The sequence below is a fragment of the Notamacropus eugenii genome, chromosome 2, assembly GCF_028372415.1.
Source record: "Notamacropus eugenii isolate mMacEug1 chromosome 2, mMacEug1.pri_v2, whole genome shotgun sequence".
Classification (NCBI taxonomy): Eukaryota; Metazoa; Chordata; class Mammalia; order Diprotodontia; family Macropodidae; genus Notamacropus; species Notamacropus eugenii.
The window spans coordinates 344,028,034-344,044,058 of record NC_092873.1 but is presented as its reverse complement, the minus strand read 5'-3'; the positions used below and the strand labels follow the sequence as shown (position 1 = coordinate 344,044,058).

The following is a 16,025-nucleotide window of genomic DNA, read 5'->3' as shown; positions in this document are numbered from 1 at the left end:
GTTTTTGGGTAACCCATAGTATAAGACGGCTGATTGTGTGTATACATGTAAAAAGGATGAAAGTAGAAAGGAACAGTTAAGGAAGGGAGTGGTAATGTGGTAATAAGAGTGCATCAGGAGAAAAAATACAGAGAGCTCACAGAAAGTGAATGTTCCACATCAGACCTATATATAAGGAAAGAAGAGAAGTCTTTTCACCAGTCAATCCTTACTGACTCCAGAGAAGACAGAACCCTGTGATCCTATTGATCACTCTTAACTAAAGTCAGCTAATATGCTGTTATTGAAGGCTAGTTTTAGATAATAAAGGCATTCCAAAAAGGTGAAATATTTTCTTTTCAATCCACATGTTGACTGAAAGCCTCTATATTTCCAAAATTTCTGTTAAGAATTACATTTCTTAGTAATATTTTTCACATACCAACAAAGTGAATTCTTAGAATAACAGACATACCTGTATTCAATTTTATGTATAGAAAGACATTCTGAAGCCAAACATAAACTATGTTTAGATTGTCCATCATTTAGGTGAAACTCTTTTTACTCCATTTATGTGAATGAGTAAGAGTTGACTATGGTTTTCACTTTCATTTTTTAGATCCCTTCACCATCTTATTTCTTTTCCTTCAGTGCTGTTTTTAAGCCCCCCCAGCCCTAAGTATAAAAATCTCCTGATTTGGTGCCCTTGCAGCTAGTTTTCGTTTTGTTTTTTTGCCACACAGCTTCTCTTATTCCTGAGTGTGTCCTTTCTCATCTCTTCTTGATATATTGGGAACTGAAGAATTTGCTGTGGAAATTCAAGAGCTTACCTCTACACATGCTACCAAAGCATTTATAAAAATCATTTAATACTTGGTCTATGATTTTTTGTTGTTGTATGATTTTTTTTCAAGGAAATCAAACGAAGGGACTGAAAACCTAAAGTCCATTGCTCATATTACGTAAGACTCTTTCCCTAAGCCTTGGGATGTTAATCTTACTGTGCTATATGGCTTTACGTTCCAGATTGAATAACAATTTCTACTTTCTTAGATCTCTTCCTGATTTTATAATAATTGATACTTATTTGATGCCTCGTGTTTATAAAGCTCTTTCTTCCCAGTAACCCCTTGAGTAGATATTACACATATAATTATCCCTGTTTTACATCCGAGGGCCGCAGAGGTTAAGTGTCTTGCTCTTCCTCCTTTCATAGAGTTAGCATTGTGTTGGAGCTAAGCTTTGAAATCACGTCTTTTGACTCCAAATCTAGTACAACGGTACCACATTGCCTTCTCTAATACTTCTAATGTTGTTAGCAGAACTGCCAAATTCTATCTTAGTGGTGGGACAAATAAACCTGGTGTTTTTGGCTTAAACAGTGCATCAGGAAGGAAAACAGTCTTCAATAAATGGGACTCCCTTTTAGATATTTTAGGACCTGGGGTGTCCAAAGACAGTCAGTCTCTAAAATTGAATTGAATTTATACTTATTTTTGCAGAACCTAAATATGAAGCATCTTTCTGGACTTATGTATTATATTATATTCTTTTACATTATATCTTATGTTACAGCTTTCCATCCTGCTGAAAAATCAAGATGATCTTGATAAAGCAATTGACCTTTTGGATAGAAGCTCAAGTATGAAAAGCCTTAGAATATTGCTGCTGTCCCAGGATAGAAACCATGTAAGTAACTGCTAATCTGTTCTGTTCTAGCAACTAAGAGGAGGAACTGATTCCTGTCTGAAGGCTTGCTATACTTCCTCAAAAGAATTGTGCATAGTTTGGCCATTTTTCTGAAGAAAGAACATGAAAGAAACCCAGCCCATCATCTGTTGTGTCAGTCCCCACTGCTGTGGGAACTATCTGGATGAAATTGTGAATTCTTATTCCTAAATGGGGAACTCATCTTGTTTGCAGGATTTGCTTGGGAATCTTTTTGATTTCATTGAGAAGCCAGAACTACCTGACTTTTGCCTGGTAGGGTCAGGGGAGAGACCTACCCTCCTTGGCTCTTGGCTACAGGTAGTTCTTAAAGCTTTCCATTCATTGGTCAATTGCTTGTTAAACATCTGTTTCTGTAGCACTTTAGTAAGTGCTGTAATTTCCTTTTCTGAGAATAGCAGTCTTCAGTACGCTCTTCAACTTGTTTTAAAATGCAGGTATAGGCTGTATTGGCCTCTGGGTGAGTTTCCTAATCAGCACAGGAAAAGAAGAGAAAGGAAGCTATTTACTCTTACTGACTTTACTCTTAAACTTGCCCCCTTCCCCCACCATCCTCCATATTTCTCTTGTCCCTTTTCTGTTCATGATGGCATGAAATGACAAATGTAGCTCAAAGTGGAAGAATCAAAGGGCACTTTTTTCCAGGAAATTTTCGGTTGTTTTTCTTTTGTTGCAATGGCAAGTGGGACAGAAGGGATTACGTAGCATGTGAGAGGAAGGAACAGACTTTACAGCAAAGGAAAAAAATGTCCTCTCTCTTGTTAGTCAGGTTTGAAGCCAGCATGAAAGATCCTGAGCAACATGAAAAATGTAGCACTATTTGCATCCAGCACAGATTGTCTACAATTTGAATTTGGAGGGTTCTCTAACTCCAACTCCCTCTGCTGTTCAGCAGCTCTGCCCTTCCCCTGGGGCATGTGCAGGAAGGAAACTCTCCCTTCTGTTCAATGGAAAAAAGCCGGCAGACCTGTATGACCTCTTACAAATAACCCAGATGCTGCCTCCCTAAATGGCAGACAGTTTGTATTGGCAATCAGAAGCCAGAGAATGTGCCTTTTCTTAAAGGTCTGTATTGTGGCACACGTTTTGTTGGACTGCATCCCGTCTAAGACCTGTTGTTTAATCACTGTTTGCTCTGCCAGATTTTTTTTTTTTTTGGAAACCCAGTTAGAGATGGCTTTTTGGCATTATTTCTTTTGTTTATAAGGAGCAAAAAGTAGTAGAGAGTTGATGTTGGACAGCATCATTTGTGGACTTTCCCACCCATCCTAACTTTGGGGCAGGGTTAGGTAATAGGAAACTTACCCTAAGCATTTATTCCGAAGATGTGTTGTGGGGTCGAATTGTGCTGTTTCATTGCATTGAGGCAGAAGGGACTACAGGTAGGAAGTCTGAATTCAGGAGGGTGTTTTCTAACATTGCAAAAGTATACACTGTATGTGCATGTTACCCATTTAGAATAGTAAGGACCATTTCCTGGAAATTCTTAGAAGGTGTTCAAAATAGAAAATGGCCTTTTCTGTTTAATTCCTTTATTCAAGTGATTCACCTGCTAAAATAACAAATAGTGGTTTCTCTTTTACTTACCACATCAAATCAGTTCAGGTCAGCTTCCAAAGCCCTCCAGCTATTGTCGTTCCTGGCTCTCTTAAACCTCATCTTTCAGTATACTCCAACATGCCTCTTTTGATGTAACCAGACTGGTTTCTTTACAAATCCCTGCTCGTTTTCCCCTCTGTGCTGCCTTTCCTCTCCTGAAATGCCCTCTTTTCCTGTCTACCCATGTTACTTTCTTCAAGTGCCAGCACTCAAAATTCCAATCCCTCAAGATGCTATTTCTGGGTGGAGGATGGATAATCACTTGTCATTAATGTGGTTGATGGAAGATGGTTTCTTAGGTTCCCTCCAACTTTGAGATTCTAGGATTCTGACTAACTCTTAGCACTTCTCTGGTTATTCTCTTATTCCATGCCTTCTTAGCCCTAATGTACTTAAGGGTTGCTTAATAACGGTTCTCACATTGTTTTGCCAAATGTATGTTTTGCTCCATCAGTGAACTGCAAGCACTATGAAGGCAGAAATCATATCTTTGTATTTCCTCATCCTCCCCTTCCTCCTTCTCCTTTGCTTAATACTAGGACATACGATGTGTAGGCCCTTTTTTTTGATCATGGTGTTTAGGTAGTCCAATGATTTTTAAATTTTTTTCTGCTTTAGATGTTTTCCAGATCTTTTGTTTTTGCTTTGAGATACCTTACATTTTCTTCTATTTTTTTCAGTCTTTTGACTTTGTTTTAATATTTCTTATTGTTTCATGTAATCAGTGTATTCTATTTGGCCCATTCTAATTTCCATGAAGTTTGTTGCTTGGGCAAGGTTATGTACTTCTTGTGCCAAACTACTAATTCCCTTTCCAGTTCTTTCTTCCATAGCTCTCACTTCTTTTCCATTTTTTCCCTCTAGTGCTCTTATTTCATTGATAAAAAAAAAACCACACATTTTGAACTCTTTTCTTAAAAAAATCTTTGTCTCTTCTAGAAATTCTAGTTAAATTTGTGCCTGTGTGTTTTGTTGTTGTTGTTGTTTTAGCTTTGATTGTAGATGTTTTAAAGTCATTCTCTTCTGGATTTACACCTTTAGCATCTGTTACCATAACAGTCTTTTATGGTCGCATTCTTCCAGCCTTCTTCCTGGCTTAGAAGCAGATATTAAGACTGGGCTCTGCTGCATTTCTGGAGGGAAGGTCTGATCTGATTTCCTTGTTACTTTCTTCAGGAATTGAGTATTATGTTACCCAAGATTTCAGGGACAGCTCAGGCTAGGAACCTATAAGATTTCAGTGCTCCCAAAGTAGTGTGATCCTGTGCAAAATCTTATTGTTGCTCCCCTGGTTTGAGTTGTGCAAGTTTCTGACCTGGATTTGGGTCTGATCAATAGTAGACTGTTACTGAACTCAACCAGTATAATCTACCTGGGAAGCTCTGCTGGGTTTGAGGCACAGAACTTTGATCTGGGAATCCTAATTATTCCTCTGGTGGCTTTGGATTGGGCTAGATTCTGGAAGTTAGACCGTGCTCTGTTTCTGGGGTTGAAGTCACACTGATCTTGTTCGCCTCTGAACTTATTGGTTCTCTCATCCTATGGCCTGGGCTACTCCCTGGGTACAGGTTCCCTTCTGTAGTCTGTCCTGAATCTGTGATCAGTTAGCACCAGTTCCTGCCCCTTTCAGCACTCCGGTCTGGCAATTCTTTTTGACCTGGTGCAAGATTGGGTAGATTTTAGAGGGTCTGTGAACTTGGTGGGAAAGAAATGCATTTTTATTTTCACTAAACTCTAACTGAAATTGAGCTTTTCCCTAATTTATTGATTTAGACAACAAATATTATTCTGAGAAGTGGTTCATAATAATGGTTAAGAACTCCTGCTTCAAGGCTTTTGTTCATTATTCCCTGAATGCTTGAAATGACTTCGTTTCTCCTATTTGTCATATAGTATCTTTTTTTCTTTTAGCTCAAGCTTTACCTCTAGGAAAGCTTTCCTTGATTGATTCATACACTCTCTAATTTGATAATACAATCCTTGTTCTTCCTAATTATGAATCTTTTCTTATATTCTTGTATCGCTATTTATTTATGTTAGCTATAAACATTTTGTTTTCCTTCATTCCCTATTAGATTGTAAGTCCTTGAGTGTAGAGAATGTATTTAATCTCCACTGCTTTTTTTTTTTTATGTACTTAATATAGTGTTAAGTCCTCTCTGGGTGCTTACTACAATGCTGTTCTATTTCTGACTAGAGACTGCATGCCTTCCCTCCCCCATTACTTGCCTGCTTCCTCAGTGTAGCACATTGACTGTTTTTTCCTCTCTGGCTCTTGGCAGAGCTGAGTTGTTGTACCATGAAGGCTTTAGCAAGAGTACTTACTTCCTCCTGGCATTGATTTCCTGTTAGAGCAGTACACTTTGTCAAGACAGCCCTGCACGTGATAAGGTCCAACTTGGGGAGACTAGAGCTGGTTGCTGGGTAGCTAAGTTCAATCCTGAGTTGAATCTTTTTCCAGAAGTACAGGATACAGAGTTTGTTTTGGTCAGGTAATGCTTTTTTCCCTTTATTCTTGTGAAGAGAAAAGAAATATAAAAGTTTTGACCCAGATAATTTATTAATCCCTAGTCCTCACTCTCATCAGTATTGTGCCTGTTTCTTATTTCCAATTTAAAATAGCTTGTCCTTTTCCTGTACCACATTTACCCTAGTCTTCTTGGAATGGAATGGAAAAGCATTTATTATGCGCTTACTATGTTTCAGGCACTGAAGCTCTGTAAATACAAAAAGCAAGAGCCTCCTCTCTCAAAAAATTAATATTCCAATTCAAACATACATTTAGGAGAGCTTAACTGCAGGACAAATGGAAAGACTTAGTGATCCTTAGGGTACATCAGCATTGCAGATGACAAAGCCAAGGAATCCAAATGAATTAATGAAGGAAGTATTTACAATTCAGGAGCAGAGCAGATGGCAGTGCCCAGTAGTCTGAAGGACACAGACAGAGAAGAGGATAAGGGCCAATGATGAGACAAATAATAAGACTTGGTGGTCTTTCCAGAAGGGTTATATAGTTGGAGAGTCTTCTCTTAATTGAAGTGGTCATTGATTGGTCATTGATTACTTATAGGATTTGACTGTCAAACATGTAGTGATCCTTCCCTTTTCCTCAAAGATCTGAGGAAAGGCAGAATCCTCAGAAGTCATAACCCAAGGATGGTTCCAGAGTAAAGCCTTCTCACTTTTCTTTCTCAGGCACCAGAAGACCCAGAGAGAGGCTTTGCAGGGACCCAAGAGGGGCAGCTCAAATTTGACTTGTGTTTACTGGAATAAGAGTGAATTCTCCTCCCAGTGGCTGCTCAGCTTCCAGACACAGGACTGTCTCTGCCTCTGCTTGGGTTGCTCTTTCCCCACAGTTTGGTCCCAGACCCAGGGTGGACCTTGGTGGACTTGAGCCAGAAAGACTTCCTGGGTCTTAGGAAAACAAAGACTCTCAAGGGCGAGGCCAGAGCTGAAATTGCTGAATTTCTGGGACTGAAGATTATGCAGAAAGCAGGATTAGAATATGGGGACCACAGGCCTAGGCTAAAGGAGGCACAATTAACCAGAATTCATAAAAGGAGATTGGGGGCAGCAGACAGAGTGCAAACAGAATCTTTTTAAACTCATAACCAGTGGTTTCTCCTTGGGAGTGCAGGGTTAGGATAGGGCTCAGTGGGTGAAGGACCATTTGCCAAAGAGAGTGGGTGGTAAATGTTCCACAGTTATATCACCTCAGTTCAGGAACTTTGCTGTTGCCATCTTTTGGGGTTTGATAACCTGAGACTCTTCTAGCTGCCTATCTTTCTGGAAGACTTTTTTCTACTATCTAGGTTATTGATCTTGCTAATCAAAGCAAATAGAATTGAGGAATCCTAAATCTTTAGTTTCTTTTTTTTTCTTGAAAATGTATAGTTGTGCAAAAGCAGGAATTGTGTATTAGATGCTTGTAGGGCTCTGCACCCCCAGGATAGTAGCCTATTCAGTCTATGTGAGCTTGGTTCTTCTGCCTTATTGTGGTTGGTTGAGTGTATAACTTAGCTTCTTTTCTAGTCTCCATCTTTCTCTGCCTTCTTTCCCATTTCATCTGTGGGTAGCTTATAGGGAAGCTTGGGTTGCTCGAAGCCTATATTAGTTCTGCCTGAAATGATTTTGGAAACATGGGCAAAATTATTAGTGATGCTGCCAAGATTCCTAGCCCATTGATCTACTGAAGAATAATGGTTACTAAAACAGCTCTTCTCTGTGTTAAGCATGTTCCTCAGCTGATTGACCTGTGAGTGCTGGCAATGTGGAATAATTAAGATCCTTCTTTTGTTTTTATTAAAGAGTGACCATGGCTGAGAAGGTAATTTTGAGTGGATCTTTAGGAATTTGGTTCCTACTTTCTGCAGTGCCTGGCAGAAAACTCAGATGTTTGAGGTTGTTTTGCTGCTTTCTTCAGGCCCTATGCAATGTTTGCTGAAGAGGAATTTGTAGATCTTTCTTCCTGCCTTTATAGGAACAATGCCTATTATGTCTCCATGACTTAGGCTCCATCTTTTAAAATGGGACATTATATACCAGTGCCTATGTGCCATGGAGGTCATTAGACCACACTGAGCAGCAAATGATTTGCCAAGGCTGAGGAACAAGTATTTTTGGGGAAAGTGAGGTTAGCTTATGGGTTGAAAACCCACCAGAGTCATTGCAGATATAGACTTCCACAGTCTGGGAAAGTTGATTTCAAGATACAAGAATCTTTGCATTCCCTATTCCTTAAAATCCTGTTTCAGTCTTTTCCTTTTATCCTTTCAGACCAGTTCCTCCCCCCATCTTGGAGTGCCCAAGCAGGTCCGGATCAAAGCTTCCCAGTCTATGGGGGATGTAAATACCATCTATCAGCCGCCGGAGCCCAGAAACAGGCATCTCTCTGTCAGTAAGTAACTCCTCTTCTCCACCTTCTCTATACTCTCTTTTTCCTTTTCCTCTTGCCTATTTTTCTGACACTTATTCCCACCATCCTTCTTACCTGATTTTCTTGCCTCTCTCCCTTTCTTCATCTCTCTTGTCTTCTCTTCTCCCACATCATTACCTCTTTTCTCTTTCTTCCTTCAACAATTTTGTTGCTTGCTCATTTTTTCCAGCCTGTTTCTTGACTTTGAACTTTATGTGAGAGTAGGGTTCTGCTCATCTTGGGAGGGGGTTGATAGAGGAGCATTGTCCCAAATTTCTAGCTTTTTGGTGCTGCTGTTTTCAGAGCTAGTTCTAGGGGTCTACTAGTTTTTGGTGCTTTCAAGGTGACATTATCCTAGGGGAGGGTGTGATCACTCCTCTCTTGGTCTGCATTCTGGTCTTTACCCAGGAAGGGCCCCTAGTACCCTGTAGCCACAGTACTAGTGATCCCTTTCCCTTGGTACTGTGGCCAGGACCCCTGCTTCCTTTTGACTTGACCCCCAGCACTTCTCTCCACCTTAGAACTGCAACCTGGAACTACATATGAGCAGTAGAGTTGCCAGTTACTGCTAGCTACACCTAGTGCCAGCAAAGGGTTTGTAATTTCTTTCTAACCGGTTGTCAGATCTTTTTACTATCACTGGTTGAGAGCTCCTGAAGCTGCTGGTGTAGCCACTGTTGCTGCAGTGTGTATGGGCTCCAGACAGTCTTCCATGGTAGTGCCCACCTCCCAAGTTTTCTTAGACTAAAAAAAATATCTCAACCTTTTGTTGTCTCTGCCACTCCAAAATTTGATTTGAGGCATTATTTTAAAGTTGTTTAGACCAGAATGTTAAGAGAGTTCACCTGGGTTGCCTCTATTCCACCATCTTGTCTCCTCCTCTCCCTTCCTCAGTAATTTCACTGACTGTACTTCCTTACAGTCCTTACCTTGAAGAATTAGGTACTTGTCATGAAAGAGATGGAATTTTTTCATTTGGGTTCCAATCCCAAATATCACTTAGGATCTTTGAATGTATTTCCTCCCCCAAGAAAAATACTATAGATGAAGTTTTTAGAGATTTTCATATCAGAGTGCTTAGGGAAGGGGCTCTGTTGATTTTGGTGGGATTTTTGTTTGTGTTTTTTGTTCAATAACTGTTCAGTACAGTAGCTAGGTTTCCTAGAAAGGAACCTAGGTTTCAACAGGAAAAGAAGCTTCTAACATAGATCTCTGTGGAAAAAATAACATATTGAAGCTTATCACTGAGTAGAATTCACAGTCTTTGGGACTAGATTCATGGAGTTTGAGTGACCAGACCTGTCTCTGGGATTTTGTAATATGTATAAGAAACCTCACCCTTTTCTGTTGTTTACTGGCCAACCTGTACCTATAGGTGTTTCAGTTCTCTCCATGACAGTTTTACTTCTAAATCTGTTATGATAAAGTAATGAAGTACTGTCTATGATTAATACAAATTTGTTTTGCTTAATTATATTTATTTATTACAAAGAAGGGAAATGTTGTAAAAATTAAGGAAATTGATATGAAAGAAAAGTGTCGATGGAATATATAGAAAATACATAGAAGAAAGCAAAAAGAAGCTTCACAGAGACAGACAAGAAGGGCATTTGTGGAAATATTTATGTTTGTTGATGTTTACCAAGTCCATAGTAAAAAAAAAAGTTTATTTTTAAATTTTTTAATAAAATTTTTGAAAAGTAGTTCTTGGCATGACTTATACAAAACAAAACTTATATCCAGTACTACTCATAGAGTTAGACTCAGATTCTAGGCCACTCTGTAGCTTAGGCTGAAGAAGATACCTTCCAGCTCTTCAAGAGCACCAGAGGAACCTGACTGCTTGGTGCAAAGCAGTATTGAGATGAGTTTTGAGGGTTTCTCACTGGATCTATTGCTGACCTTGTCTAGAAGTGGCTTACTTCCTGAGGGAGATACAGAATAATAAACTAAACTCTTGCTTATCCAGCAGTTTCTTGACTTTAGGCAATCACTGCTGAACTGAAAACATGTATGTGAGCATGAGTTTTCTCTAAGGTTCATGAGTAGTTGTGTTCTCAGTAAGCCAGTTCAGGAGAGGGTACCACCATGCTATTCCCTTTTCAAGTCATCTCAGGCTCTAGAAAGGGTGCTTTTGCTTCAGGTTTAAGGCCTTTGTCACTAGTACCTTCTTACTCTTTTCTTAAAATATTTGTGTCTTGTATAGTGTAAGGTATAAGCCTTCCAAGTAGTCTACAAACCTTTGACATCTTTGAACTGTATTTTCTAACCTACTTTTAATGATTCTTACCATGTCTACCTTTGCATTGAAGTCACTGAGGATCAGAGCATATATTGTCTTAGTTTGGGGGCACTTGTCAAGTTCTCAAAATATTCTTTACTTTTTTATCCTCTTAATCAAACGTTAGCTCGTAAGATGTAGTTATTTTCTTGGTGACCTTTTTGCTTATTATCACCATGAATACCGCAAAGTATGATAGGGATTAGGACTGGTCCTTTGTTTTCATTGTTATAAGAAATTCTCACATGAGAAAATTTGCTCTACCAATTCAGGGTGGGACTTTTTCTGCAATGCCTAGGACACTGAGAAGCTCAGTGATTTGTCCAGAGTCACATAGGTAGCCTATGTTACTGCCTCTAAAAGGTGCACTGAAACCAAATGTTCTGATTCCTTTATTTGCTTAGGACAGGGGTGAGGAACCTACAGTCTCGGCCACACTTGGCCTTCAAGCAGGGTTCTTTGACTGAATCCAAATTTCACAGGGTAAATCACCCTAATGAAAGAATTTGTTCTGTAAAACTTGGACTCAGTTAAAATGCTGTACTCAAGGACCTAGAAGCCACATGTGACCTTGAGGCTGTAAGTTCCCCACCTTTGACTTAGGAGAACCTATGAGCCATCCTTCAATTTAACAGCAATTTCTTTGTTTTCTGGTTTCATTTATCATGAGAATGTCAGTATTGATGCAGTTCATTCCTTCCAGTGATATTTCAGTTTGCTGGTACTTAGATAAAGTCCTCATATTTAAAGCATCAAAAGTTTAATTAATGTTTATATACAAACTAAAAAAATATTATTCTTAGAACTCTTTGCCCTGTTTTTACCACTCAGTTGTGGCTATGGAAGCAGAAGAAGCCATACAAAGTTAAGGGCCATTGAAACTTTTTCCTTTGTTTTATGAGTTGCCATGTATAATTTGTCATAAATTATGTTACTCTTGTATAGTCATCAAAAACCTAAAACCACTGCTGTACCATGAGTAGATATCAGAGGAAAACTTGGTCCTTAAAAAGCCTAAAAATGATAAGAAACATTGAGTATAGTCACAGCCACTTTAAACTTACCCATTAAAACAAGCTGTTGATTCTAAGAAATAAGAAATTTTAAAAGTTAAAATATACTTATAGAGATCCATAATTTCTTTGTTGTGAGTTCTCTTGCCATTGGTATGCATTGCATCCTACTGATACCTTCTTAGCCTGTGTGGCTCTTGTATGTATTGTCCCATGAATCTTTAGATCTAGTTCTTGTTCCCATTTCATGAATTCACATACAGGTCTAGGGCTGTCCACTCCTTGTCCTTCATTCTTGCGACATAACCACACAGTCTCAGAGATGGAAGAAACCTCAGAGGCAGCCTGACCTTACCATACCTGAGCAAGAGTCTCCTGTAAATATCTACAACAAATGAAATGTCTGTCTGCAACTTCTGCCCACTGCTCCTTATTTTGTTCTCTGGGACTACGCAACACAAATCTAATATTTCTTCCAGCTGAAAACTCTTCAAATATTTGAATGGTTATCATGTCCCACCAAATGTTCCCTTCTCCAGGTTAAGCATCCCATTATTTCAACTGATAAGGTATAATCTTGAAGCATCTCACCACCCTCTTTACCCTTTTCTGATAAAGCAGAGAGTGTACAATAGCCTTCCTAAAGTGCTCCTTCCAGAGCTAAACATGTTCACATGATCTGTACAGGAGGAATATCACCTCCTTAGTCCTGGACTAAGAGCACATTAGCTTTTTTTGGCTGCCACATTTATGCTCTTGTCTCATACCGAGCTTACGATCTACTAAGATCCCCATTTTTCAGACAATCTGCAATTTTTCCTCCCTTGTCTTGTATTTCTGAAGTTGATTTTTTTACTTGGTATTGACTCTAGGGAGCATCACGCCTTCCCCAGCTTTGCAGTTTCCTTTCATATGTTGTTGTCCCCCATTAAATTGTAAACTCCCTGAGGACAGAGACTGTTTTTCTTTTTCTTATTTATATTCCCAGCATTTACATTTACATTCCCTTATGTGCAGCCTTTTGACTGAATCCAAACTTCACAGAACAAATTCCCATGAAAGGATTTGTTCTATGAAGTTTGGATTCAGTCAAAGGGTTTCATTTGAGTACCTAGAGAGCCACATGTAGCCTCAAGGCTACAGGTTCCCCATCCCTGACCTGGCACATAGTAGGCACTTATTGAATGTTTATTGAGTTGGATTGAATTTTTGAACACAAGTATAAGGTTTGCATATATCCTTATTAAATGTTATTGGATTTAATTCGGTGCTCTGGATTGTTCTTTGAGGATACCGACTCCACCACCTTACATTTTAGTTCTCATTTCAAGTTCATTATCTACAAATTTGATAAGCATTTATCTCTTGTATGCTTTTATCTAAATCATTGACAAAAATGTTAAGCTGCACAGGGCCACTGATGGAATCCTGGGGGCCTCTTTTCAAGTTGACCTTAAACTTCTTTGAATCCAGTCATTCAAGTTCCAAATCCACTAAATGGTACTAAATTCTAGCATACATCTCTCCATTTTAATATTGACTGTCATTATTTCTTACAGAAATTTAATAATTGTCATAGTCTTAAAGTTAAAAGGAATCTCAGAAACCTTTTAATCCAACCTGGATGAGATCGGGTCCATCTCCAATATTACTGACAATATCCCATCTCCATGCAGAGATGTCATCTTGTGAAAACATAGTCTTGATGAGGTCCTTGAAAGAAGTGATAAAGTAGTTATATCCCTGAAGAACCCAAAAAATCTCAAAGACTAATAAGCCACTAAATAGTTGATCTTCTTGTCAGATAGAAAGAAGAGGCTGTCAAGGGCATATCAGTTTAAGGTATAAATTCATTTCCAAAACACTGTGGAAGAGGAAAGTGGAAGATCATAGGCATAATCATAAAACTTAAAAATGGAGGTTAAAAACAAAATTGCAGAAATTTGCTGTCAGGTCATCCAAGGAGAATTCAGAGCGGAAACTGTCAGAAAGATAATAAATAACTGGAAAATGAAGCAACTTTTTTATACTGATTGATTTTCATTTTTAACAGTAGTGGAACCAACACATTTGAAATCTTAACATCTACCTCAGTGCTCAGTGTGTCACTTGAAGAAGTAGAAAAATTACTTAAGACTAATTCAAGAAGAGCATTTAGATCAAACCAAGTGCATACAGACAGAGAAAATCTGGCTGGATGCAGTCCTGAAGCATTAAAGGGTCACTTTGTAATATATCTTAGTGATGGGAAGATATTAAAAGAATAGAAAAAAATCAAAGATGATACTACTTCCAAAAAGAGGAAATTGAGAGGACACCTGCTTCTCTCATTTTTGTAAGATAATGAATTGTAGATGATTTGTGGGTAGCCTTGGTGAAAATATGAGGAAGTAACAGGGAAGCATTTGCAGGAAATGTTCTGTCTCTTCATGTTCACACACACACGCACGCACACACACACAGTTGTCTGAAAACTGTAAAAAATATGGCTCATACTATCATTTAATCCAAAAGAATGCTTTTTACCTTGGTAGAGTAAAATACAGCTTTAACGACTCTTCTCCAATAAGTTGTCTGCATATATTACAATCATAAAGGTAAATACAAACATGAATTTCCATTTATTAATACCAGGCAAGATATACAACAAGGAGATGTGTGCATTTCCCAAAGACATTTTCCTTTAAGAGCAGCCTGAGACATATCAAAAATTCCTTAGAGATGGTAAGGTCTCTTAGATGCTCTTGTTTGCAGATGAGTTTGTGCTTATTGCATCAAACCCCAAGATGTTATAGAATGTCCTAAATAAGATTATAACCACTCAAAAGTTAGACCTTAAAAGCTATGCCAAAAAAAAAAAACGAGTGGATAAAGAATTCCTTTTGTTCATACTGATAAGCAGTTGGATGAACAGTCCTTTGAGTTAGTACATCTATTTAAGAAAGCCACCGCAGATGAAGATAGTGGGCCAAGAATTGAGGGAAAGAGAGCTAAAATACATTTAGGAAATTGGATAGTGCTTTTAATGATCCTAGGCTGTTCCCTGGCACACAAATCCATCTTTTTAACACCATAGTTCTGATGATACTTCATGACCACAAGTCCTGGAAACCATGATCCCTGAGGAGTAAGAGCTATTGCCAAAAGGCAATGGAGATACACATCCTTTACATAAATGGAATACACCATGTTTCTGGCAGTGATCTACACACAGGAATTTGTTTTGCTTACATGTACATCTTTGTTATAAAGGAAGGTTCTTTTGGAGTGAGGAAGAGAAGTCATTGGAAAATAACAGTAATGTAAGAAAGAAAAGAATAAAATATTTGTTAAAAAATGTTAAGATAACTGATGTACAGCTCAAATATTGCACTTTTACTCATAAAATGTAAAATTACCAAGCAGAAGACTTCTAGCACATTGTTAAATCCTCAGTAGAGAATCTTTAAGAAAACATGAATCAGGATTACATAGAGTGAGAACTTAGAAATGGTTTTCAGTCTGTGCTAATGAGAGGTAGTACTCACATCAGTGAAATCATAGATCCATTGAAGGAATGAAGGCATTCTGCTAATCACTGCAGGATACAAACTTGTGTAAGACGTTATCTTTGCCATTAAGGCAAAGTCTAGTAGATGGTCTAGTAGAGAAAGGAAGGCAATATATAAATATTTACAATATAAGGCAGTAGGTGATGAAACTGTCATTTAATTGATTATAAAACACCATAGCATTCAGACAGTAGAGAATCATTTCTGCCTGGGATGATCATGGAAAGTTTCGTATAAGAAGGAGCATCACAGTTAGACCTTGAGAAAGGAATAGGTTATCTACAGGTAGTGAGATAGAGTTGGTTCATGTGAAGCTCACACTTCAAGCCCAGGAGAGCCTGGGAGAAAATGGCAAAAGATTTTTGAGCTTTTATTTCCAGTCAGGGACTTTCACTTTTTCCAATACATGCTGTGGCTTGCAGAGAGCCAGCTGCTATCTGATAGGCATCAGGCCAGGAGTTATTGTACACAGGCCAACATCTGTGGACAGGAAAAGGAAGTCTCCCTAAACCAATGTCTATCAGAGGAAGTTAATGGAAAAACTAAGAGCTGGCAAGGTTACCCCAAAGTGTTTTCAGTTTTGTGTTTATCTTCACTTCAAAAACTGTAGAAGCTAGTTAGAAGTGTGTAAGCTGTCAAGAGCTAGTGAGGAAGGGGGTGAAAACAGGGTAGAGTGAATAGTGTAGGTTAGAGGGCCATTCTGATGCTCAACTAATATTCGTTAATCATGGTGGTGAGCCTCAGCTGGATGCTGCTACAAACCAATAAAGAAGTCTCAGTAGAAATCTCTCTGTAGCTCTTAGGAAGCAAAACCAGCCAGGCAATTGTAGGCTCTCCAGCCTCCTTTAAGCTTGTATTTTCCATAGCACTGCCACTTAGGTGTTAGCGCCAGAGGTCCTGTTTTGCTGCTTTCTCCAAAGGCAGTACATGCCTCGAATTTCTCATTGAATCCTAGA

The 16,025-nt window shown here is 38.7% G+C and overlaps 1 protein-coding gene across 1 annotated transcript in view; it reads left to right on the top strand.

Moving 5' to 3' along the window:
- MAP3K3 (mitogen-activated protein kinase kinase kinase 3) overlaps positions 1-16,025 on the top strand; it is a 94,624-nt gene that overhangs the window by 38,848 nt on the left and 39,751 nt on the right. The window contains exons 6-7 of the mRNA XM_072645843.1: positions 1,555-1,668; positions 8,086-8,206. Coding sequence (XP_072501944.1) covers positions 1,555-1,668; positions 8,086-8,206 — 235 coding nt within the window. The remainder of the gene's footprint in view (positions 1-1,554; positions 1,669-8,085; positions 8,207-16,025) is intronic.